The following is a 24,694-nucleotide window of genomic DNA, read 5'->3' on the forward strand; positions in this document are numbered from 1 at the left end:
ATTCTTACTTTTGATGTATTGAAATTACCTTTTTGCCTTATTTTTAATTTTTTTTATTTTTTATTTTTATCGATACCAGGGATTGAACTCACAACTGCCTGCTTGCAAGGCAGGCGCTTATGCTGCTAAGCTAAATCCCCAGCCCCTTTTTGCCTTATTTTTAATGCTTTGGGGATTTTAAGAAGTCTTTCCCTTCCTGAAGGATATAGTGGCACACACCTGTAATCTCAGCACTTATGAGGCTGAGGCAGGAAAGTTGCTGTGACTTGGAGGTCAGCCTGAGCTACACAGTGAATTCAAAGTCAGCCTGAACCGCATAGTGAGACCTTGTCTCAATCCCCTCCCCAGGAAATCTTTCCTTTCCTGTACGTCACAAAGATGAGACACACTTTTTTTTTTCAGTACTGAGAATTGAATTTGGGGTGCTCTACCACAGAGTTACATCCCCAGCCTTTAAAAAAAGATATTTTTTGAAATCTTGCTAAGTTGCCAAAGCAGGACTTGAACTTGTAATTCCCTTCGCCTCAGCCTCCCTAGGCTTTCTTTCATTAAGATTATTGCTTGTATGGGATGCTTTAGCCGATTGGGGGTCCCTCTGTGTGGGCATCAAGAACCCAGCCCCCATTTCCACTTCTCTCACTCCAGGAGTTGGTGTTCCCACCTCAGAGTGCTCTGGCCCCCCACCCCACTTAGGGCTCTTCATCAAGTCCCACATACAGCGCTGTCTGTGAGTTCCCTTTTGTCTTCACTGGGATTGGAGCTTCTCAAAATGAAGACCAGTTACTCCTGAGTTGCTGCAGGTTCCCGAGCTCGCCCTGCTCTGCAGCGACAGGCTTGGCATGTGGGGCACCTGGACTCTGCGTGTGACACCTCTACCAGCAACTTAGCTGCGCAATGGAGTTTTTCAAATGATTGCTCAGATGGAAACACCGTCCATAAACAAATGATCAGTATCATATTCCTTTAGCAAGAACTTACTGGGCACAGTAAGAGATTAAGAAATCGCATTCCCAGAGGTCAGGGAATCTAAGGGCTGGGTCAGAAAGGAACCCTGGAAGGAGCATGCAGGCAGGAGAGAAACCAGCTTTTCCAAATGAGAAGTAAGACACAGTGAAGCAGGGTAGTGGTGGTGGGGGGGGCAACTCCAGGCAAGGGAACCACATATGTAGAGGCTCCACGGCAGGTCCTGTGTGACCAAGTATTGTAAGGGAGGCAGGAAACAAGTCGAGGAAGCTGGCAGGGGCAGGGAATTAAAAATCTCCCGTGCCAGGCTGAGGAGCTTAGACTCTGTGGGGTAGGTTTACTGCTAGAATAATAATCGCCGGCGGTCCTTCAGTGCTTACTGCTGCTGGATAGGTACTATGCTAAGCTTTTCACCCGAGTTACTTCCTTCAATCTGCGTTAAGATTCTGTGACGTATCTAAAACCAGTGCAGGGGAGGAGCAAACACGAGACCTTGACGAATATGCCTGTTGGGGTATGGAATGGAAAGTGGTTGCAGGACCCAGAGTTGATCCATTAGCTGGTGGTAGGAATCTGCTGACTATAGAGGTGAGGAAAGACAATTCCAGGAGAGGCACTTGTATGAACAAACGCTTGGAGGCTGGGCCAGTGGGAATCTATAGCTAAGGCTCACTAAGGGCTGTGAGCAAATCGGCAACTATAGCAAGGCTGGGGCCAGGCTGTGAGCCAAGTTGTAAGTATGTCACAGGTGGCAGGGACACCATGCAAGGGATTAGGCGGGGAGTGATGTGACCGTTATACTGGGGCACCAGTGTGCTTTGGACAGTGACACCAACCACTCCCTGCAGTTCCTTGGTGGCCTAAAATGCTATCTCTCTCTCTCTCTCTGGCTGCTTACCTAACCTTTAAGAAGGTCCTTGAGAAGAACCGCAGGAGTAGACCCAATGTCTACTGTGCTGGAGTTGGGTGCAGGGGGACTTTGTTGTCCCCCTCAGATCATGCCATCTGGACTGCCATGATCACAAGACCGCCCTCACATGAGGAGATAGCTGCAGTAGCCAGCCTGGGAGACAGGGAGTCAGCGGCCAGCAGGAGCCTGTTGGTCTCAGTCCTCACCTCTCCAGCCAACCAGGGCCACAACAAGCCTGTCTTCCTCACCTGGCCTTGCCATGGTGTCCTTGTGAGAAGGGTGCCTCAGGACTCCCTTCAGGGCTGGCTTTGAGTCAGGACTGTCCTGTGTGTTCACAGATGCATGGTGGTGTGAGCAGCAGGAGTGTGCAGGGCGGGGAGGTGGGAGGCAGTGCACCCCACCAAAGGTGCTTACCACCGTGAGTGTGATCCTGGCTACACCCTGGTCAGGAAGGGCGGCTGCCAGAGGAGGAAGCGGACACGAAGTCAGCCGCTACCCCACACACTGCCCACACCTTGTCTCTCACTGGGTCCACTGGTGCTAAGCCCACTCCTGTGGACAAAAACGTGTCTGTGAATCCCTGAGTCTTTCCATTGCCTTGCTAATCTTTTGGCATCCTGTCTGTCCCCTACATGTCATCTAGGGAAAATCTCTATTTCCTTACTTTGAAAAACAGGCTTTCCTTATATGGTGGAGGAAGAATCCATCTATCCAGAAGCCTTGGCATTTTTGCTAGAGCTTGTTAGACAGTGAGCTCCTGAGATTCAATCATATCTTTAGATGACCCATGAATGGATGCTTGATAAACATCCAGCAAATGAGTGAATGAATGAATGAACGAATGAATGGATTCCAAATCCTCCTCCCCTTTCCCAGATGGAAGTAAACAGTGATGGTGGTAACAGGGCCCACTGGTCTCTTTGTGGAATGGCTTAAGCCTGCCACCATCACAGCAGCTCTGAAAACCTGGCATCTGTGACACTACCACCTTCCTGCCAGGCTGGGGTGTCAAATGCTTACAGAAGGACTAAGTCATATGCCCCAGGACTGGTTAAAACTGGCATAAGTGAGGGTAAATCAAAGCTCTCTGTGAAAACAAAACAAGCAAATCTGCCCAGGGTTCAAGCTTAGGATCCCAGTCAGGACTTTCCAGATCCTAGAGGTAAGGGATGAGTTTGGGTAGCTGTGAAGAGACAGAGCCCTTTCCCAATGCCTTTACCATAGAAGCAAAGCCCAGAGTCCTCAGAGGTCTTAGCAAATGGGAGAGGTGGCTACAGGTATAGGAAAACAACTGTGTCGGGTGTCACCTTCTCCTAATGCCTCTTTTAGATATTCCCTGTGTAGGGGCTGGGGATTTAGCTCAGCGGCATAAGCACCTGCCTTGCAAGCAGGTGGTCATGAGTTCGATCCCCGGTACTGATAAAAATGAAAAAGACAAAAAAAATAAAAAGATATTCCCTGTGTAAAACTCAGACCTCTGCATGATCGAAACCAGACTCACTCCCTCTGTCCTCATTAGAGAGGAGAGAAGACACTTGGTATTTTCCAAGTGACCAGAGGCTGAAGGCCACCACCACCTGAGGGTGCCCACAATGTGCCAGTAGCTGTGCTATGTGCTTGACAGATCACCTCTTTTAAGTATCAAAGCAATATTATGAATTTGACATCAGAGTTCACTGAAAAGAAAAACTAAAGGAAATGAACTAAGAAAATACCAGAGCATTAAAATATCAGATTTATCCAAACCAGTCTGTGCTAAGGGCACAGGCTGTGGCGCAGACAGGCCTGGGTCTGGCTCTTGTCTCATGTCTGGAAAAGGAAACCATCATGTCCATCTCGGCAGCTCTAGTGAGGATGGACAGGATAAGCTAAGACACCAGGGTGGCCCGCCCATCTCTGGCACGCACAGACCCCAAGTAAACAGGGCAAACAGGGCAAAGACGTCAGAGAGCCCTGTTCTTTTCTTGGGTGGATCCCTCCTCCCGCATCACCCTCCTCTGGACCATCTCCTTCCCATCTAGAGGAAAGATTCTAGACATGCACCTCGTCTGTGAGGTCAGGCAGAGTTCCTGGCCCTGGGCAGACACTCAGGGACTGTTGAAAGAAAGAATGATGTAGTCTGCACACTTCTCCAGGTTTCCATCAGTAACCACAGACCCGGCCCATCACCCCGGGAGCCCAGTCAATTTCCTCTGCCTCTTTCTTCTTTCTCCAACAAAGAAACCGCTCTCTGCACTGAAACCCAAAGTCTCTGGTGAAATTCTGAGTGGTCTGGACAGCAGCCCATGCAACAGTGTCAATGCCCGTCGTACCAGGACGCTGGGTTCCCAAGGACAGGGATGGATTCTCCTGAAGGCTGCCAGGGTTTTCACTGTCCCCCACCCACATCTGAGGTCCCCAGAGCTGCTGAGCCAAGCCTGAGTGGCCTCCTCACCCCTACTCTGTGTTCCCACAAGAACCTTTATATCTCCTCGATACCTAGGCAGAGAAGTTCAGGGATCCTCCCAGGCAACAGCAGACAGCAGACTGGCAAGCTGGCCTCTGGCGTGACGGTTTCCATGGGTCCTGTGGGGCATCTCTCCAGAAGCCTTATACCAAGAGCATGACAGGTGAAGTGCTGGGCATACTATTTGAACAGCAAACTGTTGTTGAGTTCCAGCTCTGTGCCAGCTGTGTACCAGCTGTGGGCTGGGCATAATCCGATAGCTCCTGCCACCAACCAGAGAATTGAAACCCCCCCAAAACATACTTCTTAATCTTAGGTTAAAATTCATTTAATTTTAGATTAAAATTCTCCACCTTCCTCACTGGCCCCAGCTCAGGCACCAAGAAGTTGGTGGAACAGCTTCAGTATGTCTGGCGATGGAACCCACTTCTTCTAGAACATTCATTAGGCTCCCTGGATTGGCTGGGCTAAAGGCTAATTTGTATATACTCTCATTCAGAAGAACCCTTTGTGGGCTCAGTGGAGACCGAGCACTCCCCTGCTCTTCTGCTGTCTTTCCACCTGCTAACAGATTCTCATACATGATCCTTGCTGCTTGGGGCTCTGGTCCGAGGAAGGAAGCTGGCAGTGGTATTCTGAGATAGATGCTGCATCAACAAACAACTCCCATGTTAGTGATGAGGAGCACAGCCAAGCTTACATCTCATCCATGCCTTGTGTCCATCAGGGGTCAGTGGGGATTCTGCCCCATGTTTCCCTACCCTTGAAGTTGGTGAAAGCAATTGCCAGTCTCTGGAATGTGGCCAGTCTCCATGGAAAAAGTGCCCTAGGGGACTGTGCATAATGAATGTTTCGTTCCATAAATCGCACGTGCCATATCCACTCCTAGCTCACTGGCCTGCCCTAGGCTGATGGTTCTACCCAACCACAATGGACCAAGAGGTATAAGCCCATGGCCAGAAGGTGGAAAGCGTGAATGAGTACAGTTCTCCAAATGCTCAGTATCAGGTGCTGCCTGTGTCACCTCCTGCAGATGTGCCCCGCACATTAAGGGTAAGACAGGTTCAGGCAATCCTCATTTTCCTGCATTATTTGATCCCTGCAAGAGAGGCCCAGGACTTTATTTCTTTCTCATTATAGATTTAGGAAGACCCCTCCATCAATGTCTTTATGTTCATCCCCAAGGTCTTGCATCCCTGAAGTAATTAATAACCTTGTGGTCCTCTTTTAGGTACCTCAGCCAGGGCCAAAAGGCCATGGTATTGGATGCACTCTCCAGAGTGCAGAATCTAAATTGGGGTCCCAAATCCTTCATTTTCTCCATCTTGTCTTTACATCTTAGAATAATTTAACCTGATGTTATCATAACACAACTATGGGTTCCAAAGATGAGCCTTGTCTCAGTGTCCCAACATTACCTAGGAACTGTGGGCATCTCTTTGCAGATACTCACCTGAACCCCCACCATCCTTTACATCCCTTTTCTGAATCCTTGGGGTCAAGCGGACCTCAGGTCCCTGGGTCAGAGACATGCCTGTGTCCTCACTTCTGCAGACCAAACAACCACACAGGGCCTTGGCTTCACTCTCTGTCTGCGTCCACATCCTGCTCTGCAGCGTCAGCTCTTGGCTTTAGTGCCTTTGCCGAAGGCCTGTGTTCTGCCCTTTGGCCTGTCTCCTATGTTTTCTCCATGGGTGCTGAGTAGATCTTCCTTCTGCCAGGGGGCCTCTGAGTCTGCACAAGTAGTGGACTTCCTCCAGGAGGGTGATAATTGCCCATTTAGGAAGAATGAATGTTCCTGTTTCCTTTAGAGCTTGGCAATCTGTCAGGAATGATGAGCAGGAGACTTGACATTGGGCAAGAGAGGCATAATGTCCTGCAGTTTTGACCCAGAGTTCAGCTTTTCAGTCCAGGTCCCCTAGGTACCTTGAATGATGGATTCCCAGTAGGCCAAGTTACTGGGGAAGAACTCCACACTCAATTCCTAGGATAACGGTTCCCCTCCTCCCCCTTGCTGTCACTCGTCTCCCTGCCTGTCTGGTTGGAGCCCAGGTTCATCCTTTCTGCTGTACTCAGATCTCAGCAGAGTGGCCTCCAAGACTCCTGCACCTTTTGACTGGAAAAAAGGTCTGACCCTCTGCAGCAGGGAATCCATGCCAGCCTTGACCTTTTGGTCGACCCTCAGCTTCGAGGCTGAGTTAGGCCATGTCTGAGATGACGGTTCATTCTCCGTCCTCATTTCCTGAGGAAGGGAAGCTCACTTTCCCTTCACCACCTCTCTGGTGATCTCTGGCAACAGTCCCACAGGTTGCGGTGTCAAGCACAACCAGTTCCAGCGATGGTCACCACTTGTAAAGGGTTAGGAGCTCACCAAGGGAGCCGTGAAGGCCCTCCCCAAACAGCCCTCTCACAAAATAGCACTTTGACCCTCCCGCAGCGCCAGTAACCACAGCCCATGCACCCACCCAGAGTCTCCCTCTTTCATTTTTAAATTCTTCCATCTCTCTCTTGTGGCAGGACAGTGCGTGGGAGGTAGAGTTGAGAACACAGGGAAAGTCTCATTTTTTCCTTGTTTTCATCAATACAGACAATAACAGCCCTCTCCTCAACCAAAAGCGGGTCAAGGATCCGCTGTGTCATGGAGCTACCCGTGGGTTGTGGTTCCCAGGGTGACCCAGGGAGGGGCTTTGTTGTTTTACAGATATCGACGAATGTCGTCAGCCTGGCACCTGTCCTGATGGGAGATGCGTCAACTCCCCGGGCTCCTACACTTGCCTGGCCTGTGAGGAAGGCTACAGGGGCCAGAGTGGAAGCTGTGTAGGTGAGGGCTGCTTGCCAAGGCACCCAGAGGGCTGTTCCGCCTTGGGACTGCTGGTTGAGCCCACACACAGGGAGGGCCGGAGGCAGGCAGAGGGAAGTGGCTTGGAGGCTATTGTCCTCCGCAGGCCCGCTGGGCATGACATGGGTGTGCTTCAGTTATGGTGCTCGGCCCTCTGAATCAGCCAGGGTGGGGGCCTCGTTCCCTGGCCACATCCATTTGAAGCTATAGCCCGAGGTCTCAGGAGTTTCTGTGGCTGGCTTCTCTGGGGTGGGGTGGGGAGTCCTGGTCTTGGGAAGAGGCTGCTGGTGAAAGCCAGCAGCCAGGCCCTGCTGTCCTTCTGTCCTAACAGCATTCAACAGTGGTTGTCCCTCTCCCTCTAGAGGCGGGGGTGCGTGTGAACAGGAGGGAAGTGTCCTTTTCCCTCAGCCCTCGAAGGAAGGAGGGACTGGGGTTCAGAATGTTAGGAGGGACCGTAGTTTCAATAGACGCTTTGAGGCTCTGGAGAGGGCAGGCGGTTCCCAGGCCCTTGAGACTGCCACAGCTGTTCAGGCCTGGTTGGCCTCTCCACGCTGCCCACCCACTTATTGAAGCTGGCTGTGGGCTGGGAACAACATGGGTTGTTTGGTTGCAGGTAGGAGACTAGAGAGACTCAGACACACAATGAGGTGATTCAAAGCCTTTGGACACCTCATTTCTAGTGTCCTCAGATGGACCAAACCAGCCTGGGAACCTGGCCTCTTTTTCTAGGATGTATGCAGAGTTCTGTGTTCTAAATGTGGCTGAGGGGAGCTCGGACAGAAGGGACCCTGCCTTGCCTGGGTGGAATGAGGGCTAGAGCCCCTCTGAATGCTGATTCCCTAGCTAAAGATGGCTGCAGAGGAGAGGTTCAGCCTCATCCGGGGCTTCTCTCCAACAGATGTGAACGAGTGCCTGACCCCTGGGGTCTGTGCCCACGGACGGTGCATCAACCTAGAAGGCTCCTTTAGATGCTCTTGTGAGCAGGGCTACGAAGTCACCTCAGACAAGAAGGGCTGTCAAGGTACAAAGAGGCTGAAGCACCCTTTTTCCACAGGCAAATCCTGTGGCTCCTTCCTTCTGCACATGCCCCCACCCCGTGCACCCCTGCTCATGCATCCCCACCCACACGCCCCAGCACACCTCTGCCCATGCTCCACTCTGGTCCTGGGATGTCTGCCCTGCAGTCCCACTCAGAACTCCATGGCCTGTTTCAGATGTGAACGAATGTGCCAGCCGGGCCTCCTGCCCCAAAGGCCTCTGCCTCAACACCGAGGGCTCCTTTACCTGCACTGCCTGCGAGAGCGGGTACTGGGTGAATGAAGATGGCACTGCCTGTGAAGGTAGCCCTGGGGAGGCGGTGGCAGAATGAACCAAACAGAGGCCTTCTCACTTCCCCAAAGCTGGGCTGGCGCTGAGGGGCCCTAAATTAGAATAGAGAGGCCCTGAAGGGACTTTTCCCCAAGGGCCGCTTCTGTGTCACTTCCCAAGCTCAACAGGGAGAGCAGAAGAGACAGGAGGCCACAGAGACAAGGGAAACTGAGGGTAGAGCTACCCATGGAGCTTCCTAGGGAGGAGATGTTGGTCTTGCCCTTCTCTGGGGGCTCAGAGTCCTCCCTGCTCAGAGAGGAGCCCAGATGTGTGGTGCAGGTCTCACTGGGTGGCAACAGCCCTTCTGGGTCCCTGACCACACTCTCCACCCAGACCTAGATGAGTGTACCTTCCCTGGAGTCTGCCCGGCAGGCGTCTGCACCAACACTGTGGGCTCCTTCTCCTGCAAAGACTGCGAGGAGGGGTACCGGCCTAGTCCCCTGGGCCGCACTTGTGAGGGTAAGAAACCCCCATGGGAGGAGCACAGACAGGATACAGAGGACAAACATGATGCTCTGGGTGGCGAAAGGGACAAGGGCCTATTCTCACCACTCTCTGCATAGATGTCAGAAAGGCAACTGTAAACCTAGGGTTCCTGAGCCAACCAGGCTCAGAGGCCTCAGTGCATGTTAGCATCATTGTGGGGCAATGTTCAACATGCAGCTTCCTGGTCCTGTTCTAGACTCAGCCTCTGGACTCTGGAGGGGCCTTGGAATCTGTTCTGAGAAGCTCCCCAGGCATTCCTTGTAAGGGTGGCTGCTGCCAGATCACTAGCCTGTACCAAGCAGTCTCAGGCTTCCGTGTCTGTTTCCTTGGTTCCTTTCCCATTGTGTCTCCGTGAAATCTGAGCTCCCTCAGCCACGACAGGGGTAGGGCTGCTGGACAGTACCACAGTGGAGGATCCCAGCCAGAGCAGGCCCAAGCCATCAGGGCTATTTTCATCCTGCTCCCCCGGGTGCCCTGTCAGCTCCCCCCAGCTGCGCTGCTCTGTAAGGGTGGAATGGCCCTTTGGGTCCAGCCTCTCTGGGCAGGTGACAGGTCTTGGGAGTCCTCCCCTTCAGTTCTGTCCTTGGGAGATGCCACTGTCAGCTGCCTCCCTCCTCTGTGTGGCCCCGCAGATGTGGATGAATGTGAAGACCCCCACAGCAGCTGCCTGGGAGGCGAGTGCAAGAACACGGCAGGCTCCTACCAGTGCCTCTGTCCTCCGGGCTTCCAGCTGGCCAATGGCACTGTGTGCGAGGGTGAGCACTCACGTCTCCCCACTGGGGCTGGGAGCAGCGAGTGTGTGGGAAGCTGGGAACCCCAGAGACACCCCCTGCTGTCTCTTCCCTCAGATGTGGACGAGTGCACGGGGAAGGAGCACTGTGCACCCCATGGCGAGTGCCTCAACAGCCACGGGTCCTTCTTCTGTCTCTGTGCACCTGGCTTTGCCAGTGAAGAGGGGGGCACGAGCTGTCAGGGTGAGACACAGCATGGCCATGAGGGGGCAGCAGCAGGGGTGCTGGAGGCTGTGCTGGAGTGGGGTACATCAGAACACCAGTACTGAGAAGAACCTAAAATGCTCACTGCCTCACACAGATGCATGGGAGCCAGGTGTCTGGGGAGGGACTTGAAGCCTCTCATCAAGACATCTGAAGCAGGCGTGCACCTTCTCCAAGCTCTTTCTGTACCCTCCTTCCCTGACAGAGCCTGGCACCCCCAACTCCAGCACGGCCTGTGGTTTCCAGCTCTGCACTCTCCCTTGGTTCTTCCTTTTCCACTTCAGCCACTTCCCTGGCCCTCCTGGGTGGCTCCTGAGGGCTCTATGGGGACCTGGCAGGCAAGGGACCCATGGCTGAGTCTGCTGACAAATGTTTTTACTCTAGATGTGGATGAGTGCGCAGCCGCAGACCCCTGTCTGGGCGGGCACTGTGTCAACACCGAGGGCTCCTTCAACTGCCTGTGTGAGGCTGGCTTCCGGCCCTCCCCAGAGAGCGGGCAGTGTGTGGGTAAGGGCTGCAAGGGAGTGGCCAGGCCCCTGCCCCACGTCTGCCCACCCGCTCTGGTCCTCGGCTCCCTGGAACAAGGCACTGCCGCTTCCTCTGGGAGGGAAGCAGAACGCTTTCCATGGATTAGCCTTCCAGCAGAGAATGCATTTATCAAGCCTCTGCTGGCTCAGGCACCGTCTGAGGCTGACAGCATGAAGACAGTCATAATCTTTGTGCTGGCAGAGCACACAATCTAGTTCGAAAGGCCAAACTGATATTAAACACCGGCTACGCTCAGTGTATTTGCTAGGACGAACAGTTATAGAGACCACTCCCTGCAGTTCACTGCCGTGAAAACTGAATTCAGAGAGAAGTATAAAGTGCTCTGCTGCTGGGGACAGGAGACAGTGGAGGGAAGGGAGTGTCACAGAAGGCCAGGAGCTCTTCCTAAATAGCATACTGTTCTCTTCCTAAATGCTCAGGCCTGCTGGGCCAGGGCAATGATCGTGAACTTGACAAGGCGGGGTTGAGATGACCACAGTAATTTGGAACAAATCAAGGACACTAGACTAGAGGTTGTGGGACAGGACCTTGTAATGTTAGCAAGGTGGGGCCAGAACAGCAGCCTGATCACATCTGTGCCCTCTCTTGGCTCTGGGGACAGATGTGGATGAGTGTGAGGACTACGCGGAGCCAGTGTGTGGGGCCTGGAAGTGTGAGAACAGCCCTGGCTCCTACCGCTGTGTCCCGGGCTGCCAGCCTGGCTTCTATATGGCCCCCACTGGAGACTGCATTGGTGAGTAGGAGGCGGGAGTCGGAGGCAGGAGGGCCGAGCACATCTGGCCTGTATTGAGCTACAAATGATTTTCTCCTGTGGGCCCTGGCTGTGCAGATGTTCGAAGTTTATGTATTTTCCATAGAGCAGACTTTATGCAAAAGCTGAAAAGTAATGTTACCGTTAGAGCTTCTGTGTCCTGCGTTCAGAAACTGCTGTTCACATATCTTAGTATTGACAGACCAGATAAGTATTCTCAGTAAAGAGAACATTCACACCCTCTCCCTGGGTGCCCTCCTTTCTCATAGACATAGACGAATGTGCCAATGACACCGTGTGTGGCAGCCATGGCTTCTGTGACAACACGGATGGCTCCTTCCGCTGTCTCTGTGACCAAGGCTTCGAGACCTCACCCTCAGGCTGGGACTGTATTGGTGAGAAGCCTTCGGGCTACCCAAGATCTGAGCCAGCGAAGGCCCTTGGGCCCTTCTCACCTCCATGGGTCTCAACTGTCCTGAAGGGAAGTCCTAGGAGTCTCCTCCTGAAACATTCAGGGTCTCATGGCTCCATGATGGGTTCCTAAAAGGGGGATGAAGGAAACTTGGAGGAAGAAATTTCAATAGCTCCTTGTAACTGCCATTTCTGCTGGCCTGGACAGGGAAGCATGGCCAAGTCCTGCCAGCAGGTGGAGCAAACAGGAGAAGGACCCCCAACTCACCTCAGCACTGCTACCACCGCCTCTCCTTCCCTGGGGCCTGCGGCTAGAGGCGCCATGTTTACAGGAGGCACAGAGGGACAGTCCTCTTTTTCTGTCATTCCTCTCCTCTCTTCCTTCCCAGCCCCTCTGCCCACCTGTCCAGCCTCCCTGCTAATTCACACCCACTTTTGCTTCCTTCTGGCCAGGCCTGTAGCATGGTTCTTTGGGGGAAGAAGGACTTGTGGCTGGGCAGGAGTCAGAGGCAGGGCGCAGGCTGCCTGGTCTCCACCCACATGCCTGTCCTCATGCCCGGCAGATGTGAACGAGTGTGAGCTCATGCTCGCCGTGTGTGGGGCTGCACTCTGTGAGAATGTCGAGGGCTCCTTCCTGTGCCTCTGTGCCAGCGACATGGAGGAGTACGACGCGCAAGAAGGGCTCTGCCGCCCTCGGGTGGCTGGAGGTGAGATCCGGAAGCCACGCAGGAATGCCCTGCCATCCCGCCATTATCACGATGACTCCATTGTTTACAAAGGGCTTCTGCTCCTCTGTCCTCAGACCACTGACAGGAAGATTGAGCAGGGTTTGGGCTGGGAATGGAGTGTGGAGGGGCAGGCATCTGAGTTCTACCGGTGCCAAGACAAGGAAGGTCAACTCTCAGGCAGACAACATCCAGGCATGGGTGTGACCACCCAGAGGCAACCCAGGGTACCAATGCAAAGTGCCCCCAGGGACCTCCGGTTGCGCCTTAGAGGGGCCCTAAATCCACCCAAGCCCTGAATGAGTCTTCCATTGAGGGAGGACTTGAGCCTGAGCTATGCTGCTGAACTCTCTCCTGGCCACCCCCCTCCCAAAGCTGCAGGCTCAGCTTCTCACCTTAGGCTGGACCTCACTGACTTAGGGAAGGCCTCAGATGACCTCAGTGACTTAGGGAAAAGTAAGGGGATTTTGTAGAGAACCAGGAAGGGGGGAGGGCTTGGTACCTGTGAGGCAGAATGGATCAGAAGGCTGCCTACATGCCAGGAGCTGTTAGCACCCCACAGGGAGGAAAGCAGGTAGAACAGAAAGAGCGGGGGCTTTGGTGTCAGAAATTGGGGTCAAGCCCCAGCCTCATCCTTAAGAGCTGCGTGGCTGTGGCAAGTTGTCTAATTTTACTGTTTAGTTTCTTAAGCTGTTTCAGGGAAAAGATAATAGTACGCACTCATAGGATTGTTGAAAGTACCTAGTATGATAAGATAGGTAACAGCATTTTATAAATTGTGATTGCTGTGTAAATGTTATATTTAAAAGTTACATACAAGATTTGGGCGGCCTCAGACGTCATGAAAGGGAGTAATGGGGCATCTATTACACAGCTCAGAGCATCTCTGAGGCCCCAACAGGGGACCATGCCTCAGGCCCCATCCGCATGGCCTGCTACTCTGGGCAGGATGGCCATCTGCCCTGCTCCAGCATCCTGGGCCACAACTCCACGCAGGCTGAGTGCTGCTGCACCCAAGGTGCCCGATGGGGAGACGCCTGTGACCTCTGCCCATCTGAGGACTCTGGTAAGACCCCAAGGGGCCCGGATCCTCTTAGAGTAACACTGAAAGGAGGGGGAAGGAAACAGGGCACCTCTCCATCTCTAGACTTAGACACCTCCCTTCACAGTTGAATTCAGCGAGCTCTGCCCCAGTGGGAAAGGCTACGTCCCTGTGGAAGGAGACTGGACTTTTGCACAGACCATGTACACAGGTAACCTCCCTCCACGCCCTCCCCAGACACCATGTGCTGGAGTGGCCCTGGCCTGGTCTTCCAGGAGGTCCCTAGGAAAGCCTGCATCTAGCCCCACCCTCCAGGGGTGGCCATCGTTTTTTTTGGGGGGGGTGTGGGGGGTGACTCCCTGCAGTTTTAGCTTGAAGTTTTGAAGCTTCTCCTAGAGTGTCGGCCTGATCTTATCTCAGTTCCCCTGCTTGCTCAGGGCTGTACCCTTCAGAAACAATGGTTCCTTGACAATCCTCATGCCTGTCTTAGTGGGTCCAAGGACAGAGGCAGGGTGCAATGACCTATCTCTCTGATTCCACTCTCCAAGCCAGAAACTCCAGGAAGCCCCTCAGTACCTTAGTCCAGAAACTCCGGGGAGCCCCTCAGTGCCTTAGTCCTAAAGTTAGTCCTGAGAAGGAAGTAAACAAGTAGAAATAGCTTGTGTGTATGTGTGTGGTACAGGGGACAGCCCAGGGTCTCAGGCACACGAGGCAGGCGCTCCACCACTGAGCTACACCCTGGGCCTCAGAAGTAGTTTTTCTTGAGTGCAGCCTTGTGCCAAGCACTTATTTTAACCTTTGCATGTAGTGGAGCCTTTAAGCCTCATGACAACTAGAAGAGGTTAAGTGGTTAGCTACTTTTTATATGGAAACTGAGGCAAGAAGAACATAAGCCACTTGATCAAAGTCAGTCAACTCCTAAGTGGCAGGGCAGGGACTCAAACCCAGGCAGTCCAGATTTAGAGCCTCTGCTTGTAAGAACTGCCTCCTACCACTTCTCCTCTTCCCCTCACCTCCTCTGCCCTCCACAGATGCTGATGAGTGTATGCTGTTTGGGTCAGCACTCTGTCAGAATGGCAGATGCCTCAACACGGTACCCGGCTACATCTGCCTGTGCAATCCTGGCTACCACTACTCTGTCTCCCGTGGGCAGTGTGAGGGTGAGGACTGACCTGGCCCTGCCCACTCCGGCCCCGGGCAGCCAGTCCCTTTTGAGAATGTCTGAGCAGCAGGCATGTCTGGGTGAGGGACACTCTGGGCCCTCAGAGCTTGTCCCTGGGCAGCTGAGAGGGGCAGCTCTTCTGTGATCCATCGCAGGAAAGCCCCTTCCATGAGCTCAGTCCATGACAAGCCACCCTGTCGCTAACCCTCTCCTCCACTTCCCCGTCTCTGCCACCACAGATCACAATGAGTGCCAGGACATGGCCTGTGAGAATGGTGAGTGTGTGAACACAGAAGGCTCCTTCCACTGCTTCTGCAGCCCCCCGCTCACCCTGGACTTCAGTGGGCAGCGCTGCATGAACAGCACCAGCGGCATGGGTGAGTGGCCTTGGGTGCGGGCCACAGGGGGTGTGGGCCTGGGTTAAGGCTCACATGCCTCTGGGGCCTGTGCCACCAGAGGACCTGCCTGACCATGACATCCACGTGGACATCTGCTGGAAAAAAGTCACCAATGACGTGTGCAGCCAACCCCTGCGCGGGCGCCAGACCACCTACACAGAATGCTGCTGTCAGGATGGCGAGGCCTGGAGCCAGCAGTGTGCTCTGTGTCCCCCCAGAAGCTCTGGTGAGGGGTTCCCTGCAAGACCAGGCCCAACCTGGGGAGGGGGACATGCTTCCGACCTTGGAAAAGAGGAATAGGGCAGAGCAGTGGCCTTGTCTTCCATCCCCATGGTTTGGGGACAGCAGGAGGGAGTACTGCCAGAGCTCCCAGTGGATACCAGTCTCCTAAGAGCCCCTTCTCCTGGGGGAGTTTGCTGAGAGAACCAGCTAGCCAGGCTCTAGCCCGCAGGAGCTGGAGCCCAGCACCCTCTCTCCCTCCTCCCCGACAGAGGTCTATGCTCAGCTGTGCAACGTGGCCCGAATTGAGGCAGAGCGGGAGGCCGGGGTCCACTTCCGGCCAGGCTATGAGTACGGTCCTGGCCCAGATGACCTGCACTACAGTCTTTATGGCCCAGATGGAGCCCCTTTCTACAACTACCTGGGTCCAGAGGACAGCGTCCTTGAGCCCCCCTTCTCCAACACGGCCAGAAACCCAGGGAGCCCCAGTCTGGTCCTCGAGCCACCCCTGCAGCCCTCCGAGCTCCAGCCCCAATATGTGGCTAGCCATCCAGGTATGTTGCAAAAAATGGGGAAGAGGTGGGCTCTAGATTGTTTCCCTTTCATCTCCCCACCTTCCAGTCATACTGCCAGCAGGGTTGGGGAAGGGAAGGGAAAGCTAGATGTCTCTGCTGATGGGTCACTTAACACATTAACCTGGTTCAGGCCCTACCAACTCCCTGTGATGAAGCAGCATAGGGACACAAAGAGATACAGGACACTGTCCTGACCTCGAAAGCCTCCCTGTGGGAGTTGGGATCGACAGGAAGTGGCATGCTGCCATCTGTCTTCTCCTCCACACCGCTTACAGGATATAGAACATTGGGTTCCAAGGAAACTTGTGACCTGAAATGTGAATTAAGGATTTCTAGTGACCTTAATGGTCCACTGTGCTGACTCCCCAGTTTGTGGATGCCATGACCCCAGCACTCAGGCTTTGGACCCTCCAGAGGAAGTCAGGCCTGGCCCTTGTGTGGTAGGTACAATACCCGCCACAGTGCAGCCACTGTGTCAGACTGATTAAGACCACCCGACCGCAGGAGATGGGGTCATTTTTAGAGTTCAAGATGCTCAGGAAGAGAAGAGGATAAGGCAGATCAGGTTTGCTTTTGTTCTGTGAGGCTCCTCTGCTGCCAACTCTGCAATCCCAAAGCAAATGCAAAGATTTAAATAACGTATCTTCCCCGCACCAAACCCCAAAACTATACATAAACCTGCAACTGGGCAGGAGCTGGCCATTGTGAAGCCTTACCCTTCCTGGACCTCTCATATAAAATCTGGCATAGTGTGGCCTGCTTTATTAACTTCCTGTGTGAATCTGGGACCCACCCCTGCTCATCTTCACTCTCATCGTTCACCCCCTCTTTGGTCCGGAGGGAGGAGGCCTCAGTTGATTTTCTCAAACTCCCCTCACCAGATCCCCCAGCTGCCTTCGAAGGGCTTCAGGCAGAGGAGTGCGGCATCCTGAACGGCTGTGAGAATGGACGCTGTGTGCGCGTGCGGGAGGGCTACACCTGTGACTGCTTCGAGGGCTTCCAGCTGGATGCAGCCCACATGGCCTGCGTGGGTAAGCGCTGAGTCCTGATGGGAAATGAGACCCGCCCCTGTCCAGAGACGCGAATGGACTTGGAACGGCTGAGAAATCCGCTGCCGCCCTCTAGTGGGCTGCCCGGCCTCAAGCCAAAGGAAGGTCTGACGCAGCGCTTCCCAGGCTGCTCCCAGACGATGAGCTACACTCAAGGCAAGGGAGAGAGGGCATGGTATTGGGCTCGCTGCAGCGTCACCTCCCCTTGCTTTTTGTCCTTGAGTTGCTTGGTTTGGGGAGGTGATTCAGCCTCTGCTGTCACACGCAGGATTCCACCACAGGGCAGGGGTTAGGGCTTAGGGACCAGAGGGACAGAGAGCTCCCCCTAACTTTCTCCTCTTTCCCTTCCACTTAGATGTGAATGAATGCGATGACTTGAATGGCCCTGCTGCACTGTGCGCCCATGGTCACTGCGAGAACACAGAGGGTTCCTACCGCTGCCACTGCTCCCCAGGTTTTGTGGCCAAGCCAGACCCCCCACACTGTGCTGCCAAGGAGTAGCAGTGAGGGTCCGTGTAGGCGGCTACCTGGAAATGGCCTCCAGCCACAGGCAGAGGCGTTGATGCGCTCCTAGCTGGGAAGACATCATGATGACACCAGGCTGGGGTCCTGCATCCCTGCTCCACTGGACTTTCCTGCTTCTGTCTATCCCAGCTTAGGTTCTGGCTGAGCTTGTCATTGCCTCCATGCCCTCACTTGGCTCCAACACCACCAAATGCTTCAGTGCTTCAGCCACGGGCCACAAGGCCCAGCCCACCACCTGTCCTGGCCTTGCTATGGGATGCTATCAAAGACGGCCCCCTCCCCCACCCCCCAAGTTGTGCAAACATGAAAGTTCCAGTGGCCTCACACTGTAGGCACCTCTTTCCAGCTATGATCCACCTATCTCAATGACTCTGCAGCTGGGACAGAAGCTACATGTGCCCTGGGGTGGTCCTTCAGAATCTGAGGAGCAAGAAAAGATTTGGGAGTTTGGGGGATGACCGCCCAGCCAGTCTGGTCTGGGCCCAGTTTTTGCCACATCTTCATCCTGTAGCCAGTTCTGTGGCCCTGGGGGAAGGACAGAAGATCCTTTTATCTCTGAAGCAAGACTGATATTAGCTTGCTAAGAGACACCAATAAAGAGGAGCAAAGAGCTGGAGAAAGCAGCAAGAGAGCAATATGAAAATGTGGGGAGCTGATACTGAAGAGGGGGCCAAGGCTTCTACAAGTCTAAGGAAATACTCAGTAGTTCTGGGTATTCAAAATTCACCCAGCAACAGCCCCTGCGCACTTACAGCAAGGGCTGCCACAAGAATACTCATCTCTAAAGATCTTTATTAAATATACACACTTCTTACAGGAAATAAATCTCTACTGGACTCTTTTTGGTGAAAGCCAGTTTGCTCTGCTAACAATAAAAAGGTCTATTTTCTAGTGTGATCTTGTTTGGAGGAAGATTTCCAATCTTTTGCTTCTCTGTGCTCAAAGCCTGGGCCCATCCTCTTCAGAAAATGGATGTCTGGGGTCCCTCTGGGCTTTCCAATCCAGGCTAGCTGGGAGTTCAGAATCACAGTAAAGAAATATACATCCTGACTCTTCTGTTTCCTGTTTTTATTTCACATTAGACCAATTTTCCTTACCGTGTTGGCTAAGTCTAAAAATCACAGGTGAGGCCAGCTCTGCCAGTAGTATACTATTTGGTTCCAATGGGAAAAAGTTCTTTACTATTCAAAGGAGAATTCTATTTCTGATGAAAAGCAATGTAAACAAGGTGGCATGTGACCAGAGATGGAGATGCTACTTTCTTAATCTGTCCTGTCCTTCCTGCTGTTCTGATTGTTGGCCATTACATAATTTATTGAAGGCTTGTCACATGCCAGGCGCTGTGTTGAGTGCTGTGCACAAATTTCACTTAGTCATTCAATGATCCTACTTCTTAGTTTTATTCCCAGTTTACTGCTGAGGAAATTGAGGCATAGAAAGTTTAGATAATTTGCTCTAAGTCACTAGAGTAGTAGAGATGTTTTTGGAAGACAAAAACATGATTTTACACATGTGAAACTATTCTTTCATTAATAATAACAGAAATGTAATTTTTAAAATGCACAGTGATACACTTTTTAAAGATTAGTGAAGATAAAAACTGTTAAGACTCAAAGTTGCAAGCAAGCATCTAGGGAAACAGACTCTCATAAAGCTGATGGGAGTTTAAAGTGGCACAACCTTTCAAGAGGACAGTATGACAGTGTTTTCAAAACTGTAACAGTAGGGGGCTGGGGATTTAGCTCAGCGGCATAAGCGCCTGCCTTGCAAGCAGGTCGTCGTGAGTTCGATCCCCGGTACCGATAAAAATGAAAAAGACAAAAAAAAAAAAAAAAACTGTAACAGTACTAACTTCAAGCAATTTAATTTTTAGATGTTAACTTCCTCACCAAATGTGAAATGACATGTGTAAAAGGTTATTTATTGTAGTATTTTTGTAATAGCAGAAGATTGGTTGCTGTGGAACCAAACAAAAAAAGGTCTAATGCCTTCCTAGGAAAGATCCAAAATGGACTAAGAGAAAAGGGGAGGTTATTCAGTAGTGTGTAACATATGCTGCTATCTGTCAAAGAGAAGTGGGTATCTGTTAACTGCGTCCTTGCCCCTCCACCTCACACCCATCATTCATAACATACCCTGCTGTTCCCACCGCCCGTCCCCAACTAACACTGCCCACTCAATCCTTCTAGACACACTGCATGTGTGTGCACATTTTTTATTAAGAATCCAAATGGTATATTATGCATGCTGTTCTGTATTGTTTTCACTTTATACTTACACATAAAGAATTGTCTCATTCTACTTCATAACTGTACACCATTCTATTGAATGGATAAACTGTAATTAATCAATTCATTGACATAGATGTCCATTTTTTTTTTCTTTTTGCTAATAATGCTGTAATGAATATCCTGTGCATGTTATTTCATGTTGTATTTTGGATAAATTCTTTAAAACAATTGTGGTTGTGAGGTGACAGGGTGGATAGGAACAACATTGGGAGACTTTTCACTGTAAGCTCTTTTGTGTCTTGTTAAACTTGTATTATTCAAAAAATAAAATATTTTTAAATACAGCTGTTGGCCAGACTGCTTAAATGCCCTGTATTCTACATATTTATCCGATTACACTTTACAGTTAAAATCAGGTGACAAATATTTCAAAATTTTATAAAGCAAACTTTTATTGGGTGTGGTGGCACATACCTGAAATCCTAGCACTTGGAAGGCTGAGGCAGGTGTGCTGTAAGTTTGAGGCCAGCCTGTGCTACATAGCGAGTTCAAAACTCGCCTGGATTACACAGTCCCTGCCTCAAAAAATCAAACAACAAAAGCAAACTTTTATTTAGCTGCCTGGTAACATTTTTAAGGGGAAAGGCCAAGTGGATTTTAAGAGAACAATTGTAAGTATTGACCCAGGGCTAGGAAATTAGCTCGGTGGCATAAGCAGGTGTGCAGTTGTGCGTTCAATCCCCGGGACCCAAAAATAAGTAACTATCAACTCTAGGTATCAAGAAAAATAAAGGTGTTTCTTGCCTTTTGGACAAACATATGAAACCATAATATTGCAATGAACAGTGCTGGACCTTGCAGAAGGCCAGCTCACAGCATTACCTTGGGGCTAGAGTTCAAGGGAAAGTGGTCTATTCCTTATACCTGGTTGCTCCGGCCAAGTGTCAGCGCACTAATGCTTTGAGTTTGTTTGGGTTTGGTTTTGGCTTTGAAAACAGGGTGTTGCCATACATTTCAGGTTAGCCTTGAGCTTGCTAAGTAGCCTGAGTTGGCCTCAAACTTGTGGTGACCCTCTCAGCATCAGCCTCCTGAGTGCTGGGATTACAAACACCATGCCCAGTTTAATCTCAACAGATTTTTCTCCTAATCTATTGAAACATTCCCAAAGATTCCCTGGGTTTAATCAGAGGAGGAGGAGGAGGAAAGGAGAAAAAGAAGGGGAAAAGAAGAGATGGAGTGTACCGCCTAACATACCTGAGGCCCCAGCCCTGGCTACAATCCCCACGGCAAAAAAAAAAAAAAAGAGGGGGCCAGGGGGACTGTGATGCCCAGGCATCTGTTTGCATAAAACATTAAAGCCAGTTCTGCAACAAATCTGCCCTGGAAAGTAATGGGAAAACTAAAGATCTTCCAAGTGATACGGGAAGAATATAAAGTTTCCCTAAATGAATTTGCACAGTGAACAGAATTTGTGAAACATCTACTGGCTTTATGGCCCGTTGGGAAGAGGGTTTCTGGCCAGAAAGGGCCTGCAGAAGACCCTAAATCTGCTTACAATGTTGATTCGTCAAGCAAATGGCCCAGTTTCCTCTTGCTGCTGTTATTATCCCTGCCCTATCCACGAAGATGACCTCTTGCCACTTTGTTTCCTTATGATATCCTCTCAGTGTGAAGTGAGGTGACTTTTTCCTGATCCACCTTTTTCTTTTTGAGACAGGATCTCACTATGCAGTTCAGGCTGGCCTCAGACTTGCAGCAATCCTCATGTCTCAGCCTTGTGAGCTCTGGCATTACAGGTGTGCACCACACCTGGCTCGAACCCACCTATTTCTAATCATGGAATTCCAATTCTCCTGCTAACAGCAGGTATACATTCCAAGGCACCATGCTTCTGCCCAGTTGACCACGGCAATTTAGTGCAATCTGTTTAGCAACTAAAGCTATGCTGCTTACACTTTGGAGTTTTAAAACCACCAAATTGATAACCCTCAAAAGTATTCTGGAAGAATATGTTCTAAAATTTGAAGTGTTAGCAAAATCTCTTTTTAAGAATGATGAAAGGACTGCAAATCTTATTAGGCCTACATACTGGCTGCAACTATCCTGGTGATGGAATAAGAAGACATTTCTGTGCCATGCTGCTTTCCACCTCCTGTCATAGACAGCTGAGAAATCTGTTCAGGGTCCCAAGAATCCATTTCTTTCTTCTAACCACATGATAGGCTTGTTTCCTCTAAATTCTAGGTCTTCTTTTTTTTTTTTGAGACACAGTCTTGCTATGTAGTTCAGGTTGACCTCAAACTCTAGGCAATTCTCCTGACTCAGCCGCCTGAGTTCTGGGCTCATGTCCAGAAATTCTAGGTTTTCTCACATTTCCATTTTTTGAGGTTTTTTTAATGGCAAGTTTTCTTACTAAAAACCTTAATTCCTATCCTATTCAGCAAGTTTTTGCTATACCAAACTTTTAGGCTCTCAAGGAAAAGATGGACTTAACAAATAACTCTTTCAGAATCAACCCCGTTGTGGTTTTCCCAGTGTTAGTGCTATTTGTTGTGATGAGACATACTCATATTAGAAATATTACACAACATACTTATACTAAAAAAAGTCACTGCTTATCTGAAATTCAAATATAACTGGGCTCTGGGGATGTAGCTCAGTGGCACAATGTCTGCCTGGCAAACACAAGGTCCTGAGTTTGGTTCCCAGTAACAACAACAAAAAAAAGTACAACTTGGCATCCTACATTTCATCTGGTAACCCAAAAGGCCACTATCTATTATCTACAATAGTGAAGAAATTAGATCCTGCTCTGGACGAGACCAAAGACTTTTTCACCATAAAGGAAGCATACATTCTGAAAAGATTCAGTTAGTAAATGGTCACAGGCTCTTCAAATGTCTACATGAGTATAGAGAGGCTATTTTTCAAGTAATTCAGGTATCAGAAGGGATATGGTCCAAGTATTCTGGTGGAGAGGCTCTTGGTTTTATGAATCCTAGCAGACTGACAAGTATGACAACAAAATGTATCTGCCCTATCATAAGAGAAGAGGCAAATGGGTTACAGGAGAAAACAAAAATGTTAGTAATACATTCAGGATGTGTAAAATGAAAAAGACATTTCATGTGCCTTTCTCATCTGTTCTGGCCTAGTAACTGGTGTTCAAACTACCTAATCTGTGACCCTAATTCAAAACACAAGTAAATGAGGACTTTCTTTAAAATGAGGTTTTTATGCATAGTTAATACAAATATGTACAAGCAGTTCTGAAGGCCAATGAAGTCACTCCAAATTTTGGAGGCTTGGGGCTCTATAGATAATATTAGAGTTTTGTTTTTGAGATATGGTCTTGTTATGTAGATCAGGCTAGCCTTGAACTCACAGCAATTCCCCTGCCTCAGTTTCCCAAGTCCTGGGATCACAGGTGTACACCACCACACCCGGCTATATTGGGTTTCAACCAGTGATTAAACCTGAGGTAACATTTGGAAGAGTGGCCTTAGCATCATATAAAGGGAAGGTGGAAAGAGGCTATTTTGGCCAAGTGTGAAAGCTTCACATTTTGAAAGTAACAGTGGCAAACATACATACTGCTGGATTAAGGAAAACAAAACCATGAGGACATGATTAGAAACCTCTAGAATTCTACTAATCTCAGATGTCTCAGACTAGTACAGTTGCCAGCAATCTCAGGGTCCCCTGTCATCTTGTCAAAGTTTGATAGAGAAAGATGACCCACAGGAGCAGCCTTGCTGTGCTTGAGGATTGTTCAACACTTGAAATGAGCTTCGGATCAGTTCGCGGCTGAAGTCCACCTGGGCGCCTTTCACGAAAGCCAGGCTATCAGAGTCAACCACCACTCTTGCCCCACCCTGTTCAAATACCCTGAAAAGACAGGAGGAAGGCAGTAATGAATGTCATCAACACCAAAAGCCCTCTGAGGCCAGAGGTGCACCTTCTCTTTCTTCTGAAATACAGAGAAAACATTCCTTATTACCCTAAGAGGTGCTGATTTTCTTTGAACAGTCAATGGACTGAACATTGAAAAATAAGTTTAAGAATTTGATCTTGAAATCTAGTCAGCTGGACTCTCTCCAGTCTACCCTATGGACTTAAGTAGCCAATTTTCCAACTATAACTTAGTTATATTGAATCAGTATGACAAATGTTCACTTCTCAGTGTGAGATAAACGCTATTAACCATTTTTTAACAAGTCTTTAGACTTGTCATGACAATGCACACTGAACTGCTGACACTTCATCTCCCCAATCCCCGTACATACCGAGGACCCAACCCTTCCTCCTTGCCTGTCATCCGGGTGGATAACTGTGTCCAGTGAAAATTTATATTGGAATCCGGAGCATCCACCTCCCTCCACCTGCAGCCTGAGGAATTCCGACCCTTCGGTGATTTCCAGAAGCCTCTGGAATGCAAAAAGGGGATCAAGAATTCTAAACGGTGAGGCGCGGGTGCAGGAGGCTCCGTGCTCCTTCGGGCACTGCTACCCTGCGTTCGCCTCATACCTGGACGCAGCTGTCTGTGAGGCGGATCTGTCCTTCGCCAGCCTCGGGGCTGGAGGACGACGTTTTCCGACGCGCCTGCAGTTCCGCAGAGGCCTCGAGGACCCTGCCGCAAGAAGAAGAAAGATGCCCGAGAGCACGGGGGGCACCTGGAGACCCTCACCTGGACTGCCTCACGCCAAACCCTCCCCCTCCCCTGTGGGTCTTAGTTTCCCATTTGTCCTGAACAGGAAATAAGTAACATCCTTCCCAAGTGCCCTTCCAGTCTTGATACCTGGCCCTCCTCCAGGGAATGACAGCTCTCAGCACCGCGGCCGTTAGGGACGGAGCCCTGGTGGCCGCCATCTTCCTCCACAAACTCCGCCCCGCGTATTTCCCTTATTCCCGCCTCCGCCAGGATTGGAGCGGGGCGGGGAAGGCCTGTGGGTGGGACTTCATCGAGACCCCACCCTTCTGCATGTCTATTGGTTAATCTAGAGCTTGACTGGCTGGAGCTTGATTGGCTAGAAATGCTACCATTGCGGAA

At 50.8% G+C, this 24,694-nt stretch overlaps 2 protein-coding genes across 3 annotated transcripts in view; one reads left to right on the plus strand and one right to left on the minus strand.

The window, feature by feature from the left end:
* Ltbp2 (latent transforming growth factor beta binding protein 2) overlaps positions 1-19,988 on the plus strand; it is a 98,938-nt gene extending 78,950 nt beyond the window's left edge. Inside the window, 18 exon segments of the mRNA XM_013155289.3 lie at positions 7,021-7,140; positions 8,057-8,179; positions 8,373-8,498; positions 8,860-8,985; positions 9,645-9,767; positions 9,861-9,986; positions 10,392-10,514; positions 11,158-11,289; positions 11,577-11,702; positions 12,282-12,425; positions 13,318-13,509; positions 13,613-13,696; positions 14,517-14,645; positions 14,887-15,024; positions 15,104-15,271; positions 15,537-15,818; positions 16,721-16,870; positions 17,244-19,988. Of these exon segments, the coding sequence (XP_013010743.2) occupies positions 7,021-7,140; positions 8,057-8,179; positions 8,373-8,498; positions 8,860-8,985; positions 9,645-9,767; positions 9,861-9,986; positions 10,392-10,514; positions 11,158-11,289; positions 11,577-11,702; positions 12,282-12,425; positions 13,318-13,509; positions 13,613-13,696; positions 14,517-14,645; positions 14,887-15,024; positions 15,104-15,271; positions 15,537-15,818; positions 16,721-16,870; positions 17,244-17,389 (2,558 nt within the window). The 3' untranslated portion in view covers positions 17,390-19,988.
* Positions 19,613-24,592, minus strand: Isca2 (iron-sulfur cluster assembly 2). Of its 2 annotated transcripts, none has more exons than XM_003472418.5 (4): positions 24,443-24,592; positions 24,172-24,274; positions 23,956-24,071; positions 19,613-23,532 (listed from the first exon to the last, which is right to left on the minus strand). In XM_003472418.5, the coding sequence occupies exons 1-4, from the start codon at positions 24,511-24,513 to the stop codon at positions 23,358-23,360; spliced, it is 465 nt and encodes a 154-aa protein (XP_003472466.1). In that variant the 5' UTR covers positions 24,514-24,592; the 3' UTR covers positions 19,613-23,357. The 2 variants fall into 2 exon arrangements, with proteins under 2 accessions (XP_003472466.1, XP_013010809.1); XM_013155355.3 differs by having other exon boundaries at positions 24,172-24,277; positions 24,443-24,559.
* Between the last annotated feature and the right edge of the window lie 102 nt (positions 24,593-24,694).

This window comes from Cavia porcellus, unplaced genomic scaffold (assembly GCF_034190915.1).
Source record: "Cavia porcellus strain 051 isolate PalLab524CR breed Dunkin Hartley unplaced genomic scaffold, mCavPor4.1 scaffold_31, whole genome shotgun sequence".
Classification (NCBI taxonomy): domain Eukaryota; kingdom Metazoa; phylum Chordata; class Mammalia; order Rodentia; family Caviidae; genus Cavia; species Cavia porcellus.

What these genes read in the sequence shown, in the direction of transcription:
- Isca2 (XM_013155355.3), bottom strand. Translation starts at nt 24,513, where the DNA reads ATGGCGGCCACCAGGGCTCCGTCCCTAACGGCCGCGGTGCTGAGAGCT. An exon ending in ATTCCCTGGAGGAGGGCCAG is followed by an intron (nt 24,278 to 24,442) that starts GTATCAAGACTG and finishes TTCTTCTTGCGG; the next exon opens with CAGGGTCCTCGAGGCCTCTG. An exon ending in TCACAGACAGCTGCGTCCAG is followed by an intron (nt 24,072 to 24,171) that starts GTATGAGGCGAA and finishes TTTGCATTCCAG; the next exon opens with AGGCTTCTGGAAATCACCGA.